Source organism: Lynx rufus, unplaced genomic scaffold (assembly GCF_022079265.1).
Source record: "Lynx rufus isolate CCGP_SWC_20201006 ecotype Redwood Valley unplaced genomic scaffold, mLynRuf1.p SCAF_4, whole genome shotgun sequence".
Lineage (NCBI taxonomy): Eukaryota > Metazoa > Chordata > Mammalia > Carnivora > Felidae > Lynx > Lynx rufus.
Genome location: NW_025814856.1, coordinates 63400865 through 63425644, shown reverse-complemented (window position 1 = coordinate 63425644; position 24780 = coordinate 63400865). Strand labels below are relative to the sequence as shown.

At 51.2% G+C, this 24780-nt stretch overlaps 2 protein-coding genes across 2 annotated transcripts in view; one reads left to right on the top strand and one right to left on the bottom strand.

Annotated features, from left to right (window-relative positions):
* Positions 1-2562: 2562 nt before the first annotated feature.
* On the bottom strand, positions 2563-18658 carry CUNH7orf57 (chromosome unknown C7orf57 homolog). Its single transcript, XM_047097292.1, has 9 exons — positions 18618-18658; positions 17801-17968; positions 13325-13510; positions 11511-11622; positions 10663-10816; positions 9181-9278; positions 7320-7537; positions 5300-5314; positions 2563-3408 (listed from the first exon to the last, which is right to left on the bottom strand). The coding sequence occupies exons 2-9, from the start codon at positions 17853-17855 to the stop codon at positions 3362-3364; spliced, it is 885 nt and encodes a 294-aa protein (XP_046953248.1). The 5' UTR covers positions 17856-17968; positions 18618-18658; the 3' UTR covers positions 2563-3361.
* A 2668-nt stretch (positions 18659-21326) lies between these two features.
* The window catches only part of SUN3 (Sad1 and UNC84 domain containing 3), a 30710-nt gene continuing 27256 nt past the window's right edge, over positions 21327-24780 (top strand). The window contains exons 1-2 of the mRNA XM_047097576.1: positions 21327-21565; positions 23846-23907. Coding sequence (XP_046953532.1) covers positions 21444-21565; positions 23846-23907 — 184 coding nt within the window. The 5' untranslated portion in view covers positions 21327-21443. The remainder of the gene's footprint in view (positions 21566-23845; positions 23908-24780) is intronic.

The following is a 24780-nucleotide window of genomic DNA, read 5'->3' as shown; positions in this document are numbered from 1 at the left end:
TGGACTGAGAGATCATTACCTGAGCCAAAGTCAGATGCTTAACCGACTGAGCCACCCAGGCACCCCTCGTGATCCATTTTTAAACATCATGATTTGGTGACACTGGCTTTTGGGTTTTTGTGGGTTTTGTCTATGGATGGACGGTGGCTCCAGAACCTGTTGTCGAAAAGACTGTCCTATGACACTGAATTTCCTTTGTTCTTTTGACAGAAGTTAGTGCAGCGTATTTGTGTGTGGGCCTACTTCTGGATTTTCTGTTCTCTTCTAATCAATCATCTGTGTGTCTCTCCCTTTCTGTCAATGCTGCAGTATTTTGATTACTGTAACTACATAGTAGACGTTAATATTAGGTAGAGTGATTTTCCTGCTTGATTCTTCTTTTTCAAGATTGTTTCAGCCATGGGACGCCTGGGAGGCTCAGTCGGTTGAGCATCCAGTTTTGGCTCAGGTCATGATCTCGTGGTTCGTGGGTTCGAGCCCCTCATCAGGCTCTGTGCTGTCATCGCAGAGCCTGGAGCCTGCTTTGGATACTCTGTCCCCCCTCTCTCTCTGCCCCCCCTCAAAAATAAACATTTTTTTAAGAGGTTGTTTCAGCCATTCTAAGGCCTCTGCATTTCCATATAGCTTTTAGAATAAGCTTGTCTATATCTGCAAAAATACACCCTGGGAGTTGGATAGGGATTGTCCTAAACCTATAGGCCAGCTGGGTCCTGGCAAAGCCAGGACTCAGCTCCTCCTGAGTCCCTTCAGCTCCTAGTTTGCGGATGGTTTTATCATGAAAGAGTATTGTATTTTCTTTTCAGATGACTTTTCTGGGTGAATTATGATGATCATAATAGTGATGATCATGTTTTTTTCCCCTTCATTCTATTAAGGTACTTTATTACATTGATTGATTTTCGTATGTTGCATCAACTTTGCATTCCTGGAGTCAGTCCCACTTGGTCATGTCATAGAATTCTTTCAATATGCTGGCAGATTTGCTTTGAAACTTATTTTGTGGGCTTTTTTTTTTTTTTGAGGATTTTTCAGTAATTTGTTCAGTACTTTCTTGTGATGTCTTTATCGGCCTTTAGTATCAGGATATTCCTGGCCTCATAGGATGAGTTAGGGAGTGTTTTCTCTTCCATTTTTGACAGAAATTGAGAAGGATTGGTTTTAATTCTCTAAATGACTTTTAGCATTTATAAGTAAAGACATCCTGCTTTGGGCTTTTCTTTGATTGGACAGTTTTGGTTTTTGGGGTTTGTTGTTTCGTTTTGTTTTGGTTTTGTTACTGATTCAGTCTCTTGTTATAGATCTGTCCAGATTCTCATTTCTTCTTGAGTCAGTTTGGTAATATGCACACTTCATCCTGATTATCTCATTCTGTCAGAGCACAGAATTGTCTTAGTATTCTCTTATAGTCCTTTTATTTCTATAGTGTTAACGATGTCTCACTTTTATTTTTCATTTTAGTGATGAGCGTCTTCTCTTTGTCTTAGCCAGTCTACTAAAGGGCTGGCAACTTTTCAAAGAATGAGCTTCAGTTTTGTTGATTCTATTGTTTTGTTGTTCTCTGGTTCGTGTATATCTGCCCTAATCTCTTTTGTTTCATTCCCTCTGCCAGCTTTGGGTTTAGTTTGCTCATCTCCTCGTTCCCTGAGATAGTAAAGTCAGGTTGTTGATTTGAGATCTTTCTTTTCTTTTCTCTCTCTGTCTCTTTGATTTGAGATCTTTATTACTATTTAATGCAGGCATTGCAGCTATAAATATCCCTCTGAGCCCTGCCTTCACGGCATCCCATACGTTTTTGTATGTTGTGGTTTTATTTCATTCATTTCCAAGTATTTTCTAATTTCCCTGTGATGTCCTCTTTGACCTGTCAGTCACTTCCCAATGTGTTAATTTCTGCATAATTGTGAAATACCCAGTTTTCCTTCTGTTATTGATTTCCATTATTCCTTTCTATTATTGATTCCAATGTGGTTACAGAACATAATTTGCATGACCTCCCACACAGTTGAAAATCTACGTATAAGTTTCTCCCAAAAGGCTTAACTGCTAACAGCCTATTGTTAACCAAAAGTCTGACCCATAACATCAACAGTCGACGAACACGTTTTGTACGTTCTATGGATCACATATTGTGTTCTTACAGGACAGTAAGCTAGAGAAGAGAAAACCAAATGAAGAAAATCATAAGGAAGAGAGAACACATCTGTAATGCTGTCCTGTAGAATGTCCACCTGTCAGTGGACCCGCACAGTTCAAGTCCAGGTTGTTTCAGGGTTGACTGTCCCATTTTTACTCGATATGACCAGCCATCCACACTGTCTCATGCTCACACATTTCCCTATGGAAATGTTTCCTCAGTTTGCTCACACAGCACAGATGCCCAACTAAGTATCTCGTTTGAAGAACTACAGTTCTAGGGGCATCTGGGAGGCTCAGTCAGTTGAGCATCTGACTCTTGATTTCTGCTCAGGTCATGATCTCACGGTTCGTGAGTTCGAGCCCCGCATCGGGCTCTGTGCTGACAGAGCAGAGCCTGCTTGGGATTCTCTCTCTGCCCCTCCCCTGCTCACGCTTTCTGTCTCCCTCTTTCTCTCTCAAAATAAATAAATAAAACTTTATAAAACCACATTGCAATGCTAATTACTTACATGTAGCAGTCGCAAAATTTATAAAATAATAAAATTCAGTCTGATTAGTTAAAAAACCATTGTTAAAACTACTAAATTAAATATTAAAATGAGACATAGTTTTACTTAAATGATACAAAATAATAAATGTGTAATATGAATTTCAGCCTATGCAAAAAAGCTTAGCAAACATTTTAAACTGGCATATGATATGATGCTTTCACATCAGGTGTCTACAACTTTAAGGCATAATGATAGTAGTAATTTTTTCTTAGTGTAAACTATGTCACAATATTCTCAAGTTTTTTTTGAAACAGAGAATATCATCTCTATAGGTATTACAGGACCAAATAATGGAAAAGACTGTGAGTTTCTTCTAGTTAAGGGTCTAAATAGGTTGACTTCAATAGAAATGTCACCAATGGAGACTCACACAGGAGCAGGTGAGGTCAGATGCTGATGGGTTGGGGGTGGGGGGGGGAAGGGGTTGGTTCCAAGACACTGGGACACCCCAGGCCAGTGAGACACAGCATCCCCAAGCCCCGTGATTCACATCCCAGAGAAATACAGGAAGCGACACCCAATATTGGTACCATCTATGCAACAGTGACGCCCAATCGGCTAGAAGGTAACTTAGTTCATAAGAATCTATGCTCGTCAAATATAGCAGGAGCCTCAGAAGTATAGTTGTGATGCAGTCACATCTTTTTCAGCCATCAGAAAATGATCGCAGGGGCTTATTTGAGCTCTCCTGGTATGGATGCTGATGGAGATGTGGTCGCCCCTGCAATGCAAAAAGGGAAGAGATGAGTTGACGGGGAAAGAGCAATAAAGACCACATTTTTTGTAAATTAAGAAGTTTTTTAAGGAAAAATTTTTTAAATTTTTTTGAGAGAATGTTTTTTAAGTTTATTTATTTTGGGGTGGGGGGAGGGGCAGAGAGAGACGGAGACACAGAATCCGAAGCCGGCTCCAGGCTCCAAGCTGTCGGCACAGAGCCCGATGTGGGACTCGAACTCATGAACCGCGAGATCACGACCTGAACTGAAGTCGGACGCTTCGCCAACTGAGCCACCTGGGCGCCCCTGTATATTAAGAAATTTAACCTATTAATTTTAACTAAACGAAAGCACATGTTGGGGCTCCTGGGTGGCTCAGTTGGTTAAGTGTCCAACTCTTGGTTTGGGCTCTGGTCATGATTTCCTGGTTCATGGGCTCAAGCCTCATGTCAGGCTCTGTACTGACAGTGTGGAGCCTGCTTGGGATTCTCTCTCCCTCTCTCTCTCTGTCCCTCTCCCACTTGCTCTCTATCTCTCTCAAAATAAATAAAAACAAACTTAATAAAGAAAGCACATGTTTCTGTACCTACTTTTGAAAACTACTCCTGACGTCTACATAAAAATGTAACGCATGGTCCCACACACAAGCCAAGCACAAATCATACGGGAAACCTCTGTCTGCAGCCCGTGCACCGCTGGACAAGGGCAGGGGCCCCGTCCACCTTCTGGTCTGTGTCCCCATGTGCTGAAAAGGCCCCGCGGACACTGACATAAATGTGCTGAGCTGAACTTGAAGGGAAGGAGCAGGCAGGACGAAGGGTCCCTGTGCTTCCCCAGCCCCAGAGGACACGGCCTGGCTCCTTCCTTTGCACCAAGTGCCTTCAGCAATGCTGGCTCTTTCAAACTAGAAATCTGGGCCAGCAGCGACGGGCCAGCTTTCCAGCACACCAAAGACACACCTAGAACGGCTGCAAAAATTGCAGTAAGGAAAAAAAAAAGCATCAGTAAGAAGCCTGGCTGAGATCCAGAAAGAGCCAGGCACTCAGTGGAGGGCTTTCCAGTCAGAGGGAAAAGGCAAGTTCTGGGTTGGCTGTTGGCGGTTGATCAAGTTAAAAGCCAAGACCGACAGGAGAAGAAACAGGAACCAGAAGAGAAGGGCCCGGGGCACGGGAGATTCTGGTGAGGACAGGAGCCTCAGCGACCCAGGGGCAGGGAGGAAGGGGCACCCAGTCACAGGTGACAAGGGCTGTGTGGCTTCCCCAGCCTTTCTGTTCCTCTGAGATCAGATGATGATGGGGGGGGGGGTGGCGGGGAAGGGGTTGGTTTCCCCTTTCGCCACTTTAAGCACAGGGATGATGTAGCACGTGCCATGATTTGTTTCCTGATAGAAAAGTTTATAAACTCGTGCTAATATCAGGCGAGAATTCCTTGACTGGATCATCTATTTCACTGGCAGTAAAGTAAGTTCCACCTACTAAAGGCAGTGCAGAAAGACCATGACAATCATCCTGCTATATCGCTGGGGGGGGAACCTGTGAACCTGCCGCCCATGCGGGAGCTCCCCTGCGCCCCCACCGCCCAGGGCCAGGTCATTCCTGTCCCATTATCGAGACCTCTGTCACCGTGTGTAACCAAACGGATCTCTGGACTAAACCAGGGTCTCTCTCTCTCTCTCTCTCTCTCTCTCTCTCCTCTCTCGTCTTGGAGAATGCGCATAAGACAACAAAAGAATCTTGACGAACTTGCTCCTTCTCTTTGTGCCCCCAAACTGTGTTCCCAGGACGCTGATTTTTAAGTGTCGCTGGCGCCCCCTTGCGGTTAGAACACATGCAGATATTTTTGCGTGGGGGACACTTTTCATATTTGGGCGCACTCGGTTTCTCTAGAAGTACTCACTTGGAGAAGGAGAATCTGTAACAAAGAACAAGTACAGGAGGTCAATTTAGTCAAAGAGAGTTGGTACTAAATGAATTAGCACTTCGGGGGGCACCTGGGTGGCTCAGTGGGTTAAGCGTCTGACTTGATTTCGGCTCAGGTCGTGATCTCACGGTTTGTGATTTCAAGTCCCGCATCCAGCTCTGTGGTGACAGTATGGAGCCTGCTTGGGATTCTCTCTCTCTCTCTCTCTCTCTCTCTCTCTCTCTTTCTCTCTCTGCACCTCCCCCCACTCGCACTCTTTCTCCCTCTCAAAAATAAATTTTAAAAGCATTAGTACTTTAAATTTTTTTAATGTTTATTTATTTTTGAAAGAGAGACAGACAGAGCATGGGCAGAGAGAGAGGGAGACACAAAATGCAAAGCAGGCTCTAGGCTCTGAGATGTTGGCACAGAGCCCACGTGGGGCCTGAACTCACGAACCGTGAGATCATGACCTGAGCTGAAATCGGACGCTTAACTAACTGAGCCACCCAGGTGCCCCAAGAATTAATACTTTAAATAATCACTTAAAAGACTTCGTAAAAGGCTGTATCACTGAAAACACTGAGCCACAGAACACAACCAGCATGGAAAAGTTCGAAAGTGCACTTTTTATTGGCATCAAATGTGAACTCGTCACACATCCATTTTACGACGGAGAGAAGACACATCATCAATAGAAGTGGCCGGGCCCCCGTGGTGGGGGCACGAAGCAGGTGCACGGACAGCATCCCCTCACGTGGGGTCTGTCGGGAGTGGCTACCCTCAGAGTAAGGGACTGGCCGGCAAAGGCAGGCAGAGACCTTGCTGACAAACATACACATAAAGCACGTCAGATGCTTGTAGAGACATAACACATCTCCTTCCTTCTTAACCAAAGAAATGAAGCCTCAAGAGAAAAAAACAAGCTGCCTACAGGCAAATGGCCAATAATCACCGAGCCACAGAAAGTAAACAATACTCGATGGGCTTTACGATGGATGTAGCCAAAACTAAGACTAATTCCACCCGTCGCTATGACTGGTAAAAATCAAAACCAATATAGTATTTGGAACATCTAATTACAGGGACACTTCCAAACTATTCAGGATTTAATAACAAAGTTTAAGAAATATGGATAATGGGGGGGGAGGTTACACCAGGGTGGCTCAGTCGGTTAAGCGTCCGACTTCAGCTCAGGTCATGATCTCACGGTCCGTGAGTTCGAGCCCCGCGTCGGGCTCTGTGCTGACAGCTTAGAGCCTGGAGCCTGCTTTGGATTCTGTGTCTCCCCCTCTCTTTGCCCCTTCCCCACGTATACTCTGTCTCTCTTTCTCACTCAAAAATAAACACTAAAAAAATTTTTTTTAAATAAAAAGAGTTAAAAAAAAAAAAGAAATGTAGATAACAGAATAATTTCAAGTTTGAACCATGAGTTCTGTGTACAGACCTAAGGGCTTCTTATGAACCTGCCCCAAAGGGGACCGGCTGCCTACACAGAAGTTCACGCATCATAGGGGCCAGGATCTTAGATCCAAGGACACTAAATGTGATATCGTGTGGTATCTTGTCTGTGTGTATGTGACGTATCGAAAGATTTGAAATTAAAAGAAAACGTAAAGGGACACCTGGATGGCTCAGTGGGTTAAGTCTCTGACTCTTGATTTCGGCTCAGGTCATGATCTCAAGGTTCATGGGTTTGAGCCCCGCATCAGGCTCTATGCTGCACGCATGGGGAGCCCTGCCTGGGATTCTCTCTCTCTGTCTCTCTCTGCCCCTCCCTTGCTCTCTACGTCTCTCTTAAAGCCACAGCGATCATGACTCATGCGATTCGCGTGAACAAAGAGGAGAAAAGCAAAACCTGTACAATCCTCCTATGTGTGACCTCCACGCTTCTGTAGGATTTTACGTGGTGTTTAGATTACTCAGCTCGAGATCCAAAATGAGACAAGAAAAAGCCCCAGGGGCCGTCCCAAGAAACAGAAACCACAGCAGTCAGGGACTGCGGGGTGCACTTCACCTTGAGCGTCCTCGGAGCCCTCGGGCAGCTCCGGGTCTGGGTTCGGGCCTGCACCCTGGAGTCCTCCGTGGTCTTGCGCAGATGTGGATGGCGGGGCTGCTCCCGGTGTCCGCGGGGCCCTCCTGTCTGAGTCAGCTCGTTGCTGCAACCACTCATCTTTGTACCCATTGCTGATAAGTTTGGAAAAGTCGGTGGGTGAACTGGTTTTTTGCCCGGGCCTCAAAAAGAGAGAAATTAGTGCCAAACTTCAGTACAAAGGTTAATGACAATCCAGAACAGTCCACAGTGAGCATACTGCTAATAACTTGGATATGTTATCGCCCCTTAAAACCCAACGGGGATAATTCTCTGTCCCTCTCTCTGTCTCTGTCTCTCTCTCCCTCCCTCTCTCTCTCTCTCTCTCCTTTCTCGATGTCTCTCTCCCTGTGTTCAGCATAAGAAAATACACTGGTGGGCACTTGGGTGGCTCAGTCAGTTAATCACCCAACTTCAGCTCAGGTCACGATCTCACGGTCCGTGGGCTCGAGCCCCGTGTCGGGCTCTGCGCTGACGGCTCGGAGCCTGGAGCCTGCTTCGGATTCTGAGTCTCCCTCTCTCTCTGCCCCTCCCCCACTAGTACTCTGTCTCCCTCGCTCTCAAAAATGAACAGATGTTAAAAAGAATTTTTTTTAAAGCAAACGCACTTGCTATCATCCCCGTATGTGCCGAGAGCCTGCAGAATCCACCTTTCACCACCTGTCTTCGGGACATCCAAGTAGAAAACTAATGATGATGCTTTTCGCAGGGACGAAACCTTCACACCCCCCTCCCCTGGTCGTGACGGGTTGCCCGGACTGTACCATTTCTTTCACAAATGATCGCTTTCTTAATGAGGTCTTCCTTGACATTAATGATCATCTGCCGGTCTAGCCCCTGGCTGGTTGACACAGTGGAACCTATGGCTCCTGGCCTCGGGGTCAAGAGTTCGAGCCCCACATTGGGTGTAGAGATTGCTTAAATAAATAAACTCCAAAAACAAAAGATGATCTACCACTCTCTGCACAGCTTTGCCTTCTATCTGCCATTAAGTCAGCGACTGCACGTTCGCGGGTCTCACCTACGCTGAAGAGTGACGGGGGCCTCGGACGTGGATGGAGTCAGACAGGTGACACAGGTCACCTGCTCTCTCTGAGCCTCGGGCTCCTAACCTGCAAATCGCTCTGTGGTGAAGGGTATTCCCAGTGTCCCCCACCCTCTAAGTATATATTTTCTCCACCCCCAGTGTCAGCGTGGTGCTCTCAGGTCTGTCCTGCTGTTTATCTCCCACGGGACCGGAGGCTGCAGGAGGAACCAGTCGGATAACTGGTGACGTGACTTCTGGCACTAACTGGGGTTCTGCCAGCCGTGCACAGTCAGAGCACCCACCGCCAGCTGCGGACACGGGTCCAGGCCTTGGTGACAGATAAAGTCAGGATGGGACAACACACTCATGTAAGGCTGATGGCCATGAATTTAAAAGGTGAGCCTTGCTGAGGACAGGGTCCCCAGGGGCGTCTCGGGCAGGACACAGGCTCACGGAGACAGAACCACTGGTTGGAGAAATTCGGCACCCACACGGCGAAGACGTGGATGGGGACGGCTGTGCTCCACGGGGCCACGACGGATGTCAGGGGGGAAGGACCAGCGAACGAGGAGCCCAGTGGGCGAGGCCGGGCTTCGGGGCGTGACATCAACGTCGTGTCTCCGACACGCGTTGCCAGGAAGCCAGCATCATTAGGCCGCGCCTTGTTGCCATCATTGTCACTTTGTCCCCCAGACGGAGCACCGAAGAGACCAAACCTGAACCTGACCCAGACAACACTCGCTCTGTCCGTGCACTTACATGGGAGGGAAGGACAGTCTGCTTCCTGCAGGCTCTTTGGGGCCAAGCGGGGTCCCCACTTTGCTCGGGTACTTGGAGTTAATGGCTGGTAGCCGCACCTGTTGAGGGAAAACAGGAGAAGGAGACTCACAGACGGTGGAGAAGGACCGCCTGTGAGCGTGGTCATTACGTCACCGGCCACACAACTCGACAAAAGTCCCATAAAACGGTTATGTCGTGGAGACTCTCCGTGATTCGGCCTTGGGAGTGTGGGGGCCACGGAACGGCTCTGCGCCATGATGGTGGTGGAGGTAATACAATGGGTACATTTGTCAAAACTCCTGGAACGGTGCTCGGTAAAAAGGTGTAGATTAGATTGTAACGAAATAGGGGAAAATGCTACGGGAAAACAGAAAAAAATGAACAGAGAAACAAGGACGCCCACAAACCCAGGGACGTATTGCAAACATTCACAGGAAGACAAGGGGGGGCCTTTGGGAAAGACGAGACACGATCCTGCAGGTGTGTGAGACCCCATAATGCTGGCTGTCCACGGGTGACATTTTGGCCAAAATATTGTCTCCTGTCTGCCACATGTCAACTCCGCGTCCCAGATCCACGCCCGGAGGCCCAGAGGGGAAGAGCGGGGGAACAGCCAGGCCCTCACCAGAGGCTGGGGTTGGACACTCGTCAAATCCAGCACAACCTACTAGGTTCACTTGGTGGCTCACGCCCGTCCGTGTTCAAGGTCTTACTCTAGCCGTGCCAAAGGCCTGCGGGCTGTGGGCAGTTCCGGCGAGCTGTGCACGGAAGCAAGGTGAAGATACAGGGCTGCTGTCCGGGTCGTCCCTGACGGGCGCCCGTCCCCCTCGCTATCACCCGCCCTCACACACAGCTTCCGTCAATGGCTCCAGAGATGACCCTGCCTGATGGGGGGCTGGGCGGCCTTTAGCATTTCAAAGGTCCCCTAGACGTGTGCTGTGGCACCCAGGGATCCTGAAAACAGTCCACATCGGGGCTCCTGGGGGGCTCAGTCGGTTAAGCGTCCCACTCTTGATTTCAGCTCGGGTCTTGATTTCACCGTTTGTGAGTTCCAGCCCCGCATCGGGCTCTGTGCTGACAGTGCGGAGGCTGCTTGGGATTCTCTCCCTCTCTCACTGCCCACCGCCCCCCGCCCCCCGCCCACCAAAATAAATAAATAAATAAATCATTTTTTTAAAAATCCGGGGACACCTGGGTGGCTCAGTCAGTTAAACGTCCTACTTCGGTTCAGGTCAGGATCTCACGGTTCGTGGGTTCTGGCCCCGCGTCGGGCTCTGTGCTGACAGCTCGGAGCCTGGAGCCTGCTTCAGATTCCGTGTCTCCCTCTCTCTCTGCCCCTCCCCCCTCTCAAAATAATAAACATTTAACACACAGAACCATGAATGAGACACACAGCCATCGGCTACATGGCTTATTCAGGGAGCCGTAAGCAGGGGGACGCTGCTGTCAGTCGCCTGTCACCTTTTTTTTCTCCTCACGTTCCTCCGCCTCCCTCTGCCAGACGGTTTTCACGTCAAAGTCGAAAGGCCCTCTTCTGGACTCATAGTTACCGTTGTTCTGATCGGGGTTAAACTCTTCATACACCATGTAATCTGGCATGGAGATGGCAGGGATCCTGCAGAAACAGGTGGGAGCACCCAGCCTGGTGCCACTTCCTTGCCCCCCTCCTTTCTTCCTCCCCTCCCCCCTCTTCTTCCTGTCCCTATTCCCTCCCTCCCCTCTCCCTCTTTCCCTCCCCCTCCCTCCTCCTTTCTTCCTCCCCTCCCCCCTCCTCTTCCTGTCCCTCTCCCTCCCTCCCCTCTCCCTCTTTCCCTCCCCCTCCCTCCTCCTTTCTTCCTCCCCTCCCCCTCCTCTTCCTGTCCCTCTCCCTCCCTCCCCTCTCCCTCTTTCCCTCCCCCTCCCTCCTCCTTTCTTCCTCCCCTCCCCCTCCTCTTCCTGTCCATCTCCCTCCCTCCCCCTCCCTCCCCTCTCCTTCAGGCAGGCTTGGGGGACTCTGTGATCACTTATGCCACACCCCTGCCCAACTGTGGACTGCCTCACCACCTGGCGGGCTTAGTCGGTTAAGCGTCAGACTTTGGCTCAGGTCATGATCTCATGGTTCATGGGTTTGAGCCCCACATCGGGCTCTGTGCTGACAGCTCTGAGCCTGGAGTCTGCTTGGGATTCTCTCTTTCTCTCCCCCCGCCCCTGCTCAATCTCTCTTTCTCTCAAAATAAATACACAAACCTTAAAAATAAATGAATGAATGAAATGCACAGTGAGCTACCCTCTCGCTACAGAGATGGCCCAGGAGGCCTTGGGATACTCACTGCCTCTGCTCGGCCGTGGGCGGCTTGCTGTGGTGAATGTACCAGTCCGGCAGGGAGTACGCAACCGGGGAGGCTTTCCTGGTTCCGGCCACCACCAGGTGCTTCAGCAGATCTCAGAGCCAAAAAGACGCAGCTGTGAGCACACAGGTCACCATAGACAGCGGTGTGTGTGTGTGTGGGGGGGTGCCCTGTGACTTCCAGGGTCACCTCTGGGCTCTCAGGTGGGCAGGACTGTGCCTGGTCCCCGCCTGCCCGTGCACGTGCCCAGATGTGCGCCCCTCCCCCCAAATCTTGCCCAGCTACCGAGCTGGCACCCGTGTGTGCCGACATCCACCATCCCAGGTGACATCCGTGGGGACACGGGGACTGCGGGCTGGCTGCCCCCCTCACCTACCCCTGCAAAGTCCGACTGCTCTCCGTGGCTGTGCAGCTGTCCTCGAAGGCTTCCCAGGGAACGTGGGTGAGGGGAGCTGGTAATCAGGGCCTCCCCTTGGAGTCCCGGGACAGGAACAGAGCCTGAGACTCACCCTGCTCCCGAACCCCCTGCCTCACTGGGGGCCCAAAGGGGACAACAGGAAGGTGGGGACGGCGCGGGGGGGGGGGGGTTTGGCCCTGCTTGCTCCTGAGCCAGCTGTCACTGATTGCTTAGGATCCGTAGGGAATGTTTAGCACTTTATGTCGCTTTTGGTTTTCAGATATTTCAGATTAGGGGAAAGTGGCAGGAACAGCATGGATTCCTCTTGGCCTCCTCCAGATGCTCGTGTCTCATTTCACCTTTGCTGCCTCCCTCTCTCCCTCCCTCTTCCTCCCCCGCCCCCATTGGTATTGTCACTGTCCCTGCTGTTTGGGGGCAGTTAGGGACCCCCTCGCAGACCTGAGGGCGGCAGGCTCTAGAGGACAGTTGTCACATGATCCCAGCCCATGATCTGCACCAGGAAGTCAGTGCACACGCGACTGTCTTGTCTAACCTGCAGACCCATCCAGATTGTTCTGGCGATCCTATTGACTTTCCCTAAACCAGTGGCGGGGGAGCGGGGAGGAGGGTGGAAGGACATCACAGTCCTGTCCCAGCCTTGCATGGAGAGAGTGGAATGGATTGTTCTGGACTTTTCTAAAGCCTTTCAGGGCTGACCCCTGCCCCTGCTCGACAGTCTCTGAGCATGACCAGGCAGTATTTCTCGGACAAATCACAGGTTGAGGCGGACGTTCCCCACCATCGCCGCAGACACCCATGCAGGGTCTTTGTTATTGAAAACACATTAGAACCCGGGATGAGGGCAATGAGGATAAGCCGTGGGAATGGGCCCCGGGAATGGGCCACAGGTATGGGCCACGGGAATGGGCCATGGGAAGGAGCCACAGGAATGGGCCATGGGAATGGGCCACGGGAACGGGCCACGGGAATGCGCCACGGGAACGAGCCACAGGAATGGACCCCGGGAATGGGTCACAGGAATGGGCCATGGGAATGGGCACTGGGCACGCTGGAGAGCCAGCTGTCCCCACAAGGCCATCGAAGTCGCAGGGACACACCTTCTGCGAGTGACAATGACATGGGGCGGGTAACCCCTGCAAAGGTGCCTCTCACAAGCCAGTTCTGCACATTCAGTCTCGTCAATGCTGTTGTCAACAGTGGGCACATCCTGTGGGTTACACACGCCCCGCGCTGTGTCCGCCACCCCTGGCGTCCTAAGGCTTTGGGCAGAACTTCTAGGTTCTTCAGCAACATATTTACATGGAGGAAAGGGTGACCAGCGCGACCCAATCCCCTTGTCCACGCAGCAGGGACCCTGGGGCGCACGTGGGGTTCTTACCGGGCCGGCCGCCTCGCTTCGCGAGCTTCACATACTCCGAGTCGGTTTCCTTGATCCAGTACCTGCGCGGCCCCGGCAGGTGCCCGTTGGGAGGCTCACTCAAGTCACTGAGGCCGGGGATCTGGGAAGCCGGAGGGGCGTCCATGGGCTTCTCAGACCGCTTCACGGGAAGGTGGTAATACCAGTCTGGAGGAGAGGGGCCGGAGGCCCGCTTGTTACCCAGAGTTCAAGTTGGTGTGCCCCACTGCCCACAACATAGCCATGCCAGGGAGAGCATCTCACCCTCCACAGGACACAAGCATGGGAGAAACCACCACAGGACATTTGCACTGAAGACACCTCCACCGGACACCAGTGTGGGAGAATCCACCATGGGACATTTGTATAGGAGAAACCACCACGGGACATCACTATGGGAGAAACTTCCACGGGACATCAGTACAGGAGATACCACCATGGGACATTTGCACAGGAGAAACCACCACAGGAATCAGCACAGGAGACACCGCCACAGGACATTTGCACAGGAGACACCATCACAGGAGACCAGTGGGGAGAAAATGCTCTCTTTCAAATGCCTGCGCTGAGGTTGTGTGGGTTAAGCCGCTGATCCCACCCAAAGGAAGATCTCCCTCTATGAGGCCCTGCTGTTCCTCTGCTACAGGCTGCATGTCTGCTCCAAAGAGGTAGCAACAGGGTGTCCTCCAAGGTACCAGATCCCCTCTTGTGTGTCCCCTGCTCTCTCTCCTCTGTGGAACTGGCAGTAAACTGCATTTCTGGATATATTGGGGAATACACATTCCCGCAAAGTCCACACTCACTTAAAACACTGCAGGCCAGCGTCCAGGACATGTGGCCAGTGCTGGCCAAGATCTGTTGAACTCAGTATACTAAAGACGCTGAGATACAAACCCATCACAGCAGCAGCAGCCTCAGAGAGCGAGGCCAGCAGCCTGACAGGAGCAGGAAGAGGCAGGACCGGGCCCCGTGGGGAGCACCCCCCCCACCTCCCACGTCCCACGCCCTGGGGCCGGAGTCCAGGTGGGCCACCTCTCAGACGTGGGAACCCCAGCACATAAACCTCTCTGCTCCCTTCATCTGCGTTGAGGCCACAGTGGGGCCCCACGAGCGAGAAGTCACAAGTGCAAGGGGACAAGCAGAAGCCAGGACCTCGGCCAGGCAGCCACGTGTCATGGAAGACCTCCTCGGACCGCGGGCACGTGAGGTGGCTGAGCCTAGCTCCTGGGAAATCTTAAGTGGGTCCCACAGAGTTGGAGCGTGGTGAGCAAGGACCAAGGGGACAGGAGGTGCGGCACTGCACGGATGAACCAGAGGAGAAGGAAGGCAGCCCGCTGTCTGCCCTTCCTCCCTTCCTCGGTCTGAACCCCACAAGCCAAAGGGCCCCTAGTGGGCGCAGGAGCTGAGGGTGTCCAGGACGGCCCTGCCAGGCACAAGAGGTGGGGGCGGAACCCCAGAGACCTTCAGTGACCAGGGTCCACCTATGATCCCACAGCGAGAAGACACTGGGGACACCCGGACTACGGGTGCTTCAGGTGACTCTGCGGCAGAAACGGATTAGTCCAAATGTAAGAAAAAATATCCCTGCTGATTGAAAACTTGGGAAACAAAGTGAAGGAAGAATGTAAAATACAACAGATGCCATTAATGTGACACACGCGACTCATACATTTACGAGCACTTATTGGAATGCGCTGTCACAGATTCATGACCTTCAGGGTCTAACACAGTGCCAGGCTCCCAACAGGTGTGATGAATAATAGTATGTGTCACCTAGGCTGGGCCATGGTGCCCAGATTTTTGGTCAAATGTTTTCTAGATGCCTTTGTGAAGATATTTTTCAGATGAGATTCACATTTACGTTAGTGGACTCTGATTAAAGCAGATCGCGCTCCATAATGTGGGTAGGCCACATCTAACCAGTGGAAGGCTTTAAGAGAAAAAGACTGAGGTCTTCCAGGGGGAGGAAGGAATTTTACAGCTCTTCCCTGCAGATTCTGTGTGAGCTGGTTCCTCTTTCAAGATAGATGATAGATAGATAGATAGATAGATAGACAGACAGACGTCCTATTGGTTCTGTTGCTCTGGAGAACTCTAATACAGTAGGAGCACAGGAAAACCGTGTTGAAGAAGTTGATTCATGTAACATACAAGGAGCTCACGAATGATTGTCTTCTAAAGGTAAGAGCTTACACATCCGATTTCCACCTGTAACTAAAGCTGGGTTCACTGCATCAAAACGAATGATGTTTAAACATAACAAAAATTAATGTCTAAAGGACAGTAATGAGCTGAATCAACATTATGCTTTTGAGAATGGAAGAAAGCACTGGGAAAGGTCTAAAGAATGGAGCAGAAGCTCACAGATCATTGGAGCTTTAGGAGGAAGCACAAAGCAGCTTCCTACACTCATCATATTCTGCTCAAAAATTTTCTCTTTTAGAAGGAAGGCACGCACTCTTTGCTTTATTTTTCCTCTCTGTGTTTTGATTACTAATTAATCCACAGGGAACAGTGTACCTTCCGGTTCTCATTACTGGAAGCTTCGGGCAGGCACTGAATCTACTCCAGTAGGGCATTTATAACTGAGCAAAGGAGCACACACACCACACATACACACACACACAGTGAAAACAATGAGAGCTGTCTTGTAACTTCCATCACTTAGAAATTATTAGTACTTGTATAGCAATTACTATCATTACTAAGGTGATCAATTAGTATCATTTGGATTTCTTTGTTTCTTTTTTTCTTTTTTAACCACCAGGTTGGGTATCATGCAGGTATTTTTTTTTTTTAAGCAGCTCTTTTTATTTATTTTTATTTTTTAGAGAGAGCATAAGGAGAGGAGAGGAGCAGAGAGAGAGAGAGAGAGAGAGAGAGAGAGAGAGAATCTTAAGCAGGCTCCGCGCTCAGCACAGAGCCCAACACACGGCTCAGTTCCACGACCCTGGGAATCCTGAGCTCAACTGACTGAGCCACCCAGGCGCCCCTCCCTGACTCCCCACCTGCAGGACAGGAGCACCTCATGTTATCAATAAGGAGAAGGCAGGGGCTCTGACACCCAAGACCAGGGGCTGTCAGACTTCTAGTCACAGGGCAGGATTACGTGCCCACTTAGCCCCGCAGACGGCCATATTCCTGCCTTTGGGCTGCAGCCGCCTTGCAGAGCAGGGGCTAAAGCCTGGGCAGAGGAGCCCCCGTGGGAGGTGCCATCCTGGGCTAGTGTGAGGTCTATCAATAAGGGTTAATGATACCTCGTCAAGTCATTTTGAGGTTAAGGGTCAGTGTATAAAAGTGCTTAGGATGGTACCTGCCATTTGTCAGTGTCCATTGGTGTTGTGTATACAGGGGAAGCCACTAACTAAGGCTTGGAGAAGTCACATATAGGCTGAGAGCCAACGGAGGCAAAGAGGAACCTGTCAGCCCTCCCCCCGAAACACACACCCATGTGCCCAGCACAGCCACGGTGTCACCAAAAGCAGTCAGTCAGATCTCACAAGCTCATTTAGAAATGCCACGGCCAGGCTTCCTAACACCTCTGAGCAGATGTGAGTGAGGCAGGTGACTGCCAGCTCCCGCCCTGTGGCTCCCAGCGGAGCATCAAATCCTCTTGTCCAGCCTTTCATTCCGCCCTCACAAAAGGGGGAGAACCCTCACAAAACGGGGAGAAATCGGGGCCCTAGGTGGCTCAGTCAGTTAAGGGCCAACTTCGGCCCAGGTCATGATCTTGAGGTCCTTGGGTTCGAGCCCCGAGTCGGGCTCTGTGCTGACAGCTCGGAGCCTGGAGCCTGCTTCGGATCCTGTGTCTCCCTCTCTCTCTGCCCCTCCCCTGCTCATGCTCTCTCTCTCTCTCTCTCTCTCTCTCTCTCTCAAAAATAAATAAACATTAAACAAAATTTTTAAAAAGGGGGGAATCAAAACAAGAGTCCCAGACAGACCACAGCATGCACCTCTTTTTCCTTCCGTTCCGCCCAGCTTCAAACCCTGCTGAGTGAGAAGCCCCACTGCCCCACCAGCCTCCACCCAATTCTTGTTTTCTGCATCCAGCACGTAAATGTGGAGACGATTAAAGTACTAGCGGGAGATGGGTGGTGAGATAGGAAGTCCCTGGATCAACACTGGAGGAAGCAGCTTACCAACGGTCAAACCATTTACAGGAAAATTGCAGAGATCTTACCCCCCAGAAGCTGAGACAACACTGGGAAACCTGGTTTTCTTTTGTCGAAAATAAAGAAAAAGAAGACTAGCTGTGTTTTTGCTTTTTTTCCCCCCTTTTCTTTTAATGTCTCCCTTTAAGCTGCTTTGACCCTGGGGCACAGAAGCAGCTCTCTTTGAGGGTATCCCGTTAGTTTCACCCCAGCCCCACGTGCCCACACGCTCAGGACGCTGGGCTGGGGGCCAGCCCTCCCTCGGCAGAGCGAACACGAATGCGGGCTCTGTTAGCTGGACACTCACCGCAGGGAGCATAGCGGCTGGCGGCGCCCTGCAGCTCCTTGTTTGTGTTCCTCATGCGGGCCTACAGGCGACAGGCTGGACCAGGTGACCACGGGTGAGGAGGGAACCGCCCCTGGTGCTGACTGTAGAGGCCACTTCCGAGGGCCTGCCCTCTCCGTCCACCTCCACCTGACAGGTATGCAGGCTCTCGTCATTAAGGAAGGGCATACACGACCCCATGCAGCAGGGGCATGTGCATGTTGGTATACAGCAGGAGCACGTCCATGCCTTGTATACATCAGGGGCACATGCATGCTGGTATACAGCAGGAGCACCTCATCAGGGGCACGTGCACGCGGGTACACAGCAGGGGCACGTTCACGTAGGCACACAACAGGGGACAGCAGGTGACAACTGGTACGCATCAGGAGGCCATCCACACAGGTATACAGCAGGGGCATACACACTCTCGTATACACAGGAGCATATCCATGCCAGGTATACAGCAGAGGGAAGTCTGTGTCCGGTACTCAGCAGGGGCACACGACACGGGTACACAGCAGGAGTTTATCCACACGGGTATAAGGCAGGGGCACGACGACACGGGTATACAGCAGGAGGCCATCCGCGCGGGTATACAGCAGGGACACGACCACACTGGTATACAGCAGGAGCACATCCACGCCGCCAGGTATACAGCAGGGGCACGTCCATGCGGGTACACAGCTGGGCAGCGTGTGATCGCGTGGCGGCGGGACTCATGCAGGTGGCCGGGTGCTCTCCGGGCACGGGGTGACAGGTGGCCCCCGCCCCGCCCCCTGCCTCCCGCCCCGCTCACCCGCCGGCGGAGGGTCTCCCTGAATGCTGTGCGCACCGCCGGAGACGACTCTGCCCACGGGCGGCTGGGGCCAGCGCAGCCCAGCCTACACTCCCAGCGGGCGCGAAACCACAACAACATGCGTCGTCCTGGCAACGCCCCGGTGGCCAACCGGTGGGCGCGGCGGGAGCGCCCGCAGCCAATCGGAGAAGCCAGGGAGTAAGCGGCCGGCCAATCAAGACCAGGGGCGGAGCGCGGGCCCCTGTCAACCGCCGGGGCCCGGCAGGAGCGGAGCCAGGACGGGGAGGGGGCGGGGGCGGGGGCTGCGGTTGGGGGCGGGGCCGCGCTGCTGGAGGGCGAGGCCTGCCACCTGGTCGGTCGCCCAGGTGCTCCACCCCAGGGAGTTTCCACAAAAAACTAGACCGAGATTTGCTTGTCAATCTCCCGTTTATTTAATGCATTTGTAAAACCAGGAGGAATAGGGGCGCCTGGCTGGCTCAGTGGGAAGAGCATGCGACTCTTGATCTCCTGGTTGTGAGCTTGAGCCCCACGTTGGGTGTAGAGATTACTAAAAAAATAAACTTAAAAAAATAAAAATAAATAAGAGGACGAATAAGTGCCTGGGAAAACCGCAAAGAGCCATTTCTGCTAACCGCCTATGGGTAGTGAAATGATCATGTAAAAGTCCTTCCCCATACCTTCTGTGTTTGAGAGAATTCCTGTTTTGCAAATTGAAAGACACTTTTTAAAAAGCCCTTGGCCACGTTTCCGCCGCAGAGCGTTCAGGTTTCTGCGGAACACGTGACCCCAGTGCGAACGCCCCGCCTGGATTTGGGGTCTGCACAGGTGCGCGCGCTGGGACTGACTCGGTGGCGACAAGGTAATTCTTGTGACCGGAACTAACCCTGAGTGCGGTTCACCAGCTCTCAGGTAATGTTGTGATGAATTTTCAGGGTGTGCAGCCCGCCCGGTCATGCGGGTAATCCAGACTTGGCGTTGCGTTGTCAAATGTTTGCTCCACTGTGCGCAGAGACCAAGAGTGACAGGGGCTTCCTTTTACTTGTCACAGCATCGTGTGCCGAGGGGATTGTAGGGCCAAGAGAAGGTTGTTTTTGAGAGTAGTTGATCGTAGTACGCCTGAAACGAAATCAACACTGTCTGTTAACTACCCTGGAACTAAAAATTTTAAAGTTTTAGAAATAGGCGTGCCGGGGGTCTCAGGGTGTTGAGCACCTGACTTCTGCTCAGGTCATGATCTTGCAGTTTGTGGGTTCAAGCGTCTCAGAGCCTGGACAGCTCAGAGCCTGGAGCCTGATGCAGATTCTGTGTCTCTCTCTCTCTCTGCCCCTCCCCTGCTTGTGCTCTGTCTCTCTCTCTCTCTCAAAAATAAACATTAAAGAGCAAAAAAATAAAAAATATATATATATATATAAATAAATAATTTAAAAATAACCAATAGATAAGTAAGTAAATAATAGTTGATCCTAGTAACTGCAGGGGTCCTGACTAGCCAGTATCTTTGTCTGTTTAAAATTTTTTTAATGTTTATTTATTTTTGAGAGAGAGAGAGAGAGAGAGAGACAGAGCATGAGTGGGGGAGGGGCAGAGAGAGATGGAGACACAGAATCCGAAGCAGGCTCCAGGCTCCGAGCTGACTGTCAGCACAGAGCCCGATGTGGGGCTCGAATCCATGAACCGTGAGATCATGAGCTGAGACACCCAGGTGCCCAAGAGATGAATTTTTTTTTTATAATAATGTAGTATTTTGCTTCCTTGCCTCATTCCGGGGAGTAGAATGGGTCCTAGTCATTTTAAGAAATACATCAGTGTGCCAGCTTCACTTGCAAGGTTTCCAAGGCATGTGCCTGGTGGTTAGATCGCAGTCGGGAAGGGGCATCACTGAGGGTGATGAAGATATTGGCATCATTGAGCGTGATGGCAAAGACCAACCATGTGTCATGTCCCACCCTGACCCTGCACCCAAGTTCATATGTTGAAACCTCACCCCCAGTGTGATGTTGTTGGGGAGGTGGGGCCTGGGGGGGTGACCAGGTCAGGAATGGGGTGATTGTCACGCCGTGGTTTCATGTTTCTTGAGTCTGAACCCTACATCGGGCTCTGCACTGTCAGCAGAGAGCCTGCTTGGGGTCCCCTCTCTCTCCTTCTCTGTCTGCCCCTCCCCTGCTCGAGCTCTCTCATTCTCTCAATAGTAAATAAACATCAGGAAAAAAAAAGCTGAGAAAGGTCATTTAAGTTGAAATCATACACACACCGTTATGTTATTCAAGGATACATATTTGTGTGATAACATTTTTAGAACCACATGGGAATTGTGCATAGCAGGGTCCAGATGGTGGTCACCCGTGGGAAGGAATGGAGAGGCATGCGACTGGGGAGTGATGTTTTGGGGTCTCCCATTGTGTTTGCGTTATTTCACTTGGGAAAAACTCATGAAGCAAACACAGCAGATTCCTGATTTGTGGCGGCAGAGAGGAGGGTACAGGGGGACCTTAGCACGACAGGGGCTGCTCGGAAGGTATCGCAGTAAAGCACGTACGTGTTGCTCAGGAGGACCCAGTGGCGGGTGGGGTGTGGCTGCAGGTGCACCAGCTGACCCGGCCATTAGGCCATTATGATGTGTCACAGAAGGTGATGTAACAGGAGAGTGTTCAGCATTTCTACATTTGCTCACTCACGGTGTCTCCCTCCAAGGCGTCTTACCCAGGATGTAAGACAAGAAACGGAGCAAAACCCTCTCCGTGGAGCGTCATGCTGTCCGTAAAGTAAGAAAGAGCCAGCGAACGCCGTCCTTCCTTCCCCTGGCTCCCTGCCACCTCGTGGGGGGAAATGAGCGGAAGACCGAAGCCAAGAAGGGGGGCCAGGTTTTTTAGAGGTCATTCTGAAGAAGCCAGCGTCAGCGGTGGACTCAGTGACGTGCTCCGGGGGCACGGACGCCCTGACTTCAGTGGGTATGCAACTGAATGATTGCACCTTTGCAGAATGATTTCCACGAGGTCTTATGTTCCACATCCCATGTGCCAGGCGTACTCTGTTTACTTGGAAAATAACCCAGCAAAACTCGTGTCCTTTTTAGAGAGAGGCCCTTCCAAAGGTCTCCTCTGTAGGTTTCTCTCGATCACAGGACTTCCTGTGGGATGCTGGGTCCGCGCTACGCAGGAGTTACTTTGATTCCGTACAGCCAACTGGGGACAAGGGTTGTGAACGAGAAGCCATCGTTTTAGAAGAATGAACCAGGGGCTCCTGGGTGGTTCACTTGGTTGAGCATCTGACTCTTGATTTCATCTCGGGTCATGATCTCATGGTTTGTGGGTTCGAACCCCGCATCGGGCTCTGCGCTGACCATGTGGAGCCTGCTTGGGATCCTCTCTCTCCCTCTCTCTCTGCCCCTCCCCTACGCGTGCTCTCTCTCTCTCTCTCTCTCTCTCAAAATAAATACACTTTAAAAAAAAACAAAAGAATGAGCCATAGGAGCAGCAAGATTAGTATTTTAGTTTATGAACTTAGAGATGATTCCTGTTTTTGCCTAGCTGGTCCATTCTCTGGATTCTGGCACTTAGCACCGCGGTTTAGGGCCCCAGACACAGAGCGCGTTTATTCCATCCTTAGGTAAGACGTTACCGCACGGCTAGGGGGCAAGCATTTTAAGCCCAATAACTGTGTCCTCACAAGAAGAGGCAACAGGGAAGCTGTGCCCACTTGGGTAAGCCAAGACCCAAGCCCCCTTACCTGCCCCTTGTGCACTGCCTGAAGGGGTGGGGCAGGGGGAACAGAAATGAAAAGGAACAAAGTGGCCGTGCCAGCGGTAACAGCAGAGCCCTTGCAGAGGAACAAACCTGTCAGTGAAGATGAGGCAGGGCCACAAAGTCACGATACAAGAAGCCAGCACATGACAGTTACACCGAAAGGTAGCAAAGCACCCTCGCTCCCGCGCCCTGCAGATGGCAGGGCTCCGCAGGCCAGGAAAGGCAGCCAAGGGGCTTTGGAAAGCAGAGTCTGACAGCCAGGATGGTAATGAAACACATAATTAACCTTTGGCGAATGTGGTAAAGTGGTCCTTTTCATTCAATTCGGCCCATCAGGCGGGCTCACCTGGGCTGTAAATCCCTCTTTGAATGATTCTTTGGGCAGTGGACCCCCACATGACCAATGAGTGATATTGAAAGAGGAGGTGGTTTCAAAATACACTTCCCTGGGGGTGCCTGGGTGGTTCTGTCCGGTAAGCATCCGACTCTGGATCTCGGCTCAGGTCGTGATCTCACGGTTCCTGAGTTTGAGCCTCGTGTCGGGCTCTGCGTTGACAGTGCAGAGCCTGCTTGGGATTCTCTCTCTCTCTCTCTCTCTCTCTCTCTCTCTCTCAATCTGTCAAAATAAATAAACTTTTTTTTTTTATTTACAAAAAAAGATGCGCTCTCCAGGAGGGAAAGGAGTTGAGAAAACCATCTGGGTTGGGGGGGCACAGTCTAACCACCCTGGATAGCCAATAAGCAGGGCTGGTATTTGCAGAGAAATAAGGTATCAAAGACCCTACCCTGGGGGGACTTGGCTGGCTTGTTCTAGTCTCTACTGCGGTATTTGAGTGGATCTGAGCTGCTCCTGACCGCACAGCTCAGGACCAGATCGTGGACAGGGTGAGTCGGTACATCACTTAAATGGTCACCAGACTCTCCCAAAATTAGCACAGGTTTACTGTCATTTGTGCATAAAGTTAAAGAAAGAGCAAGGGCACCTGGGTGGCTCAGTTGGTTAAGCAGCCAACTTCGGCTCAGGTCATGATCTCGAGTTTCCTGAGTTTGAGCCCCACGTTGGGCTCTGTGCTGACGGTCAGCTCGGAGCCTGGAGCCTCCTGCGGATTCTGTGTCTTCCTCTCTCTCTGCCCCTCCTCCTCTCCTTCTACATCCAGATGACACAGATAACCTTTCTACTTTCTTCTGTGTTAGCATCGAGGCACACGTGGAAAGGTCCAGATGTACACAAGACATAAAAACCAGTGTAACCATAACGTGTGTGAAAGTGAGGGATGTGGATATCTGTTCAAGTATGTTGATATACCATCCCGGAAATTTTTTTATCCCTCAATTCCTGAGATTGGATTAGGAACTGAATTAGTTCGCAAGACTCAACCTAGAATAAGCACATTTGTGGACTTGGTTGTGGTGGTTAGTTTCGAGTTCAAGTTACAGGTTAGTGGGTCTCTACCGTTAAGTTCTGTTTGTTTTTCTCCTTTCTAGGTTAACCCAGTCATGGAAGATTGTCATAAGCACAGTGTCCATGGTGACCCTTCTTCTTATAGGTAAGTCTTACTAAGTAATCGTCCTGAAAAACAGGTCACGGGACGTTTCTGTGTGGGGAGGGTGACCTCGGTGGAATGACTCATGTTTGTAAAGAAATGCCAAAGAAAGTCCTGGAAGTAAGTAAATGCTACAGATAAACGGGCAACAAAGACTCCCCCTCATCCCAGGGGTGAAGAAATGGCTGAACGTGCGGTTTGCAGCTTTCAGACCGAGGGTATCATGCATCACGACCCCTAGTGTGCTGGAAAATTGCTCTTTGACAACTTTCTTTGGTATTTCAAGACAACTTGAACCATAGGGAAATCAAGGTTCCACCCCAGTTATTGCCGGGATTGCTATCTTATGACATGGCAGGATGCTGGGGGCCATTTTGTCATCATTGCATGTGGCTTCCTGGATGGCTGGGCTGTCCTGATGCTGTGCCTGCCTGAGGTCCAAGCTCCTTCTCTTGGTTGCGTCTCCACGCGCCTGCTGTGCCCCGCCCAGCTCCGCAGACCTCTATCTAGACCGAACCCTGAATATTCTGGTTCTTCTGGGAACTGCTCCCTGGAAGCTTTGCTGCTTGTCCCCTTCACTGCTGCCCGGGGGCCATTCCCCTCAGCTGGACATCCCCACCTTGCTGCAGTGGGATGTAGGCGACATTTCCCCAGGTACGACCCCAGACCACACGCAGGGAAGTGTCACGAGTGCTTGGTGCGGGCAGCAGAGATGTCTGCACTCAGGGTTTTCCGCACCTGAGAAATTGTACCCCACATTCTTGTGACATCCTTTGAGATGGAAATCCATGCATCTTCACAGCGGATGCCAGCTGCTTCTTTGTATGTCCCCACTGCAACCTTGCACCTTGCCCACCAATGTTGCAGACCCATCTT

Coding starts and splice junctions, on each gene's coding strand:
- CUNH7orf57 (XM_047097292.1), bottom strand. CDS start 17,855: ATGAGGAACACAAACAAGGAGCTGCAGGGCGCCGCCAGCCGCTATGCT. Junction 10,817..11,510: donor CCCACGGCCGAGCAGAGGCA/GTGAGTATCCCA, acceptor CTGTTTCTGCAG/GATCCCTGCCATCTCCATGC. Junction 7,538..9,180: donor AGACTGTCCTTCCCTCCCAT/GTAAGTGCACGG, acceptor TCTCTTTTTGAG/GCCCGGGCAAAAAACCAGTT.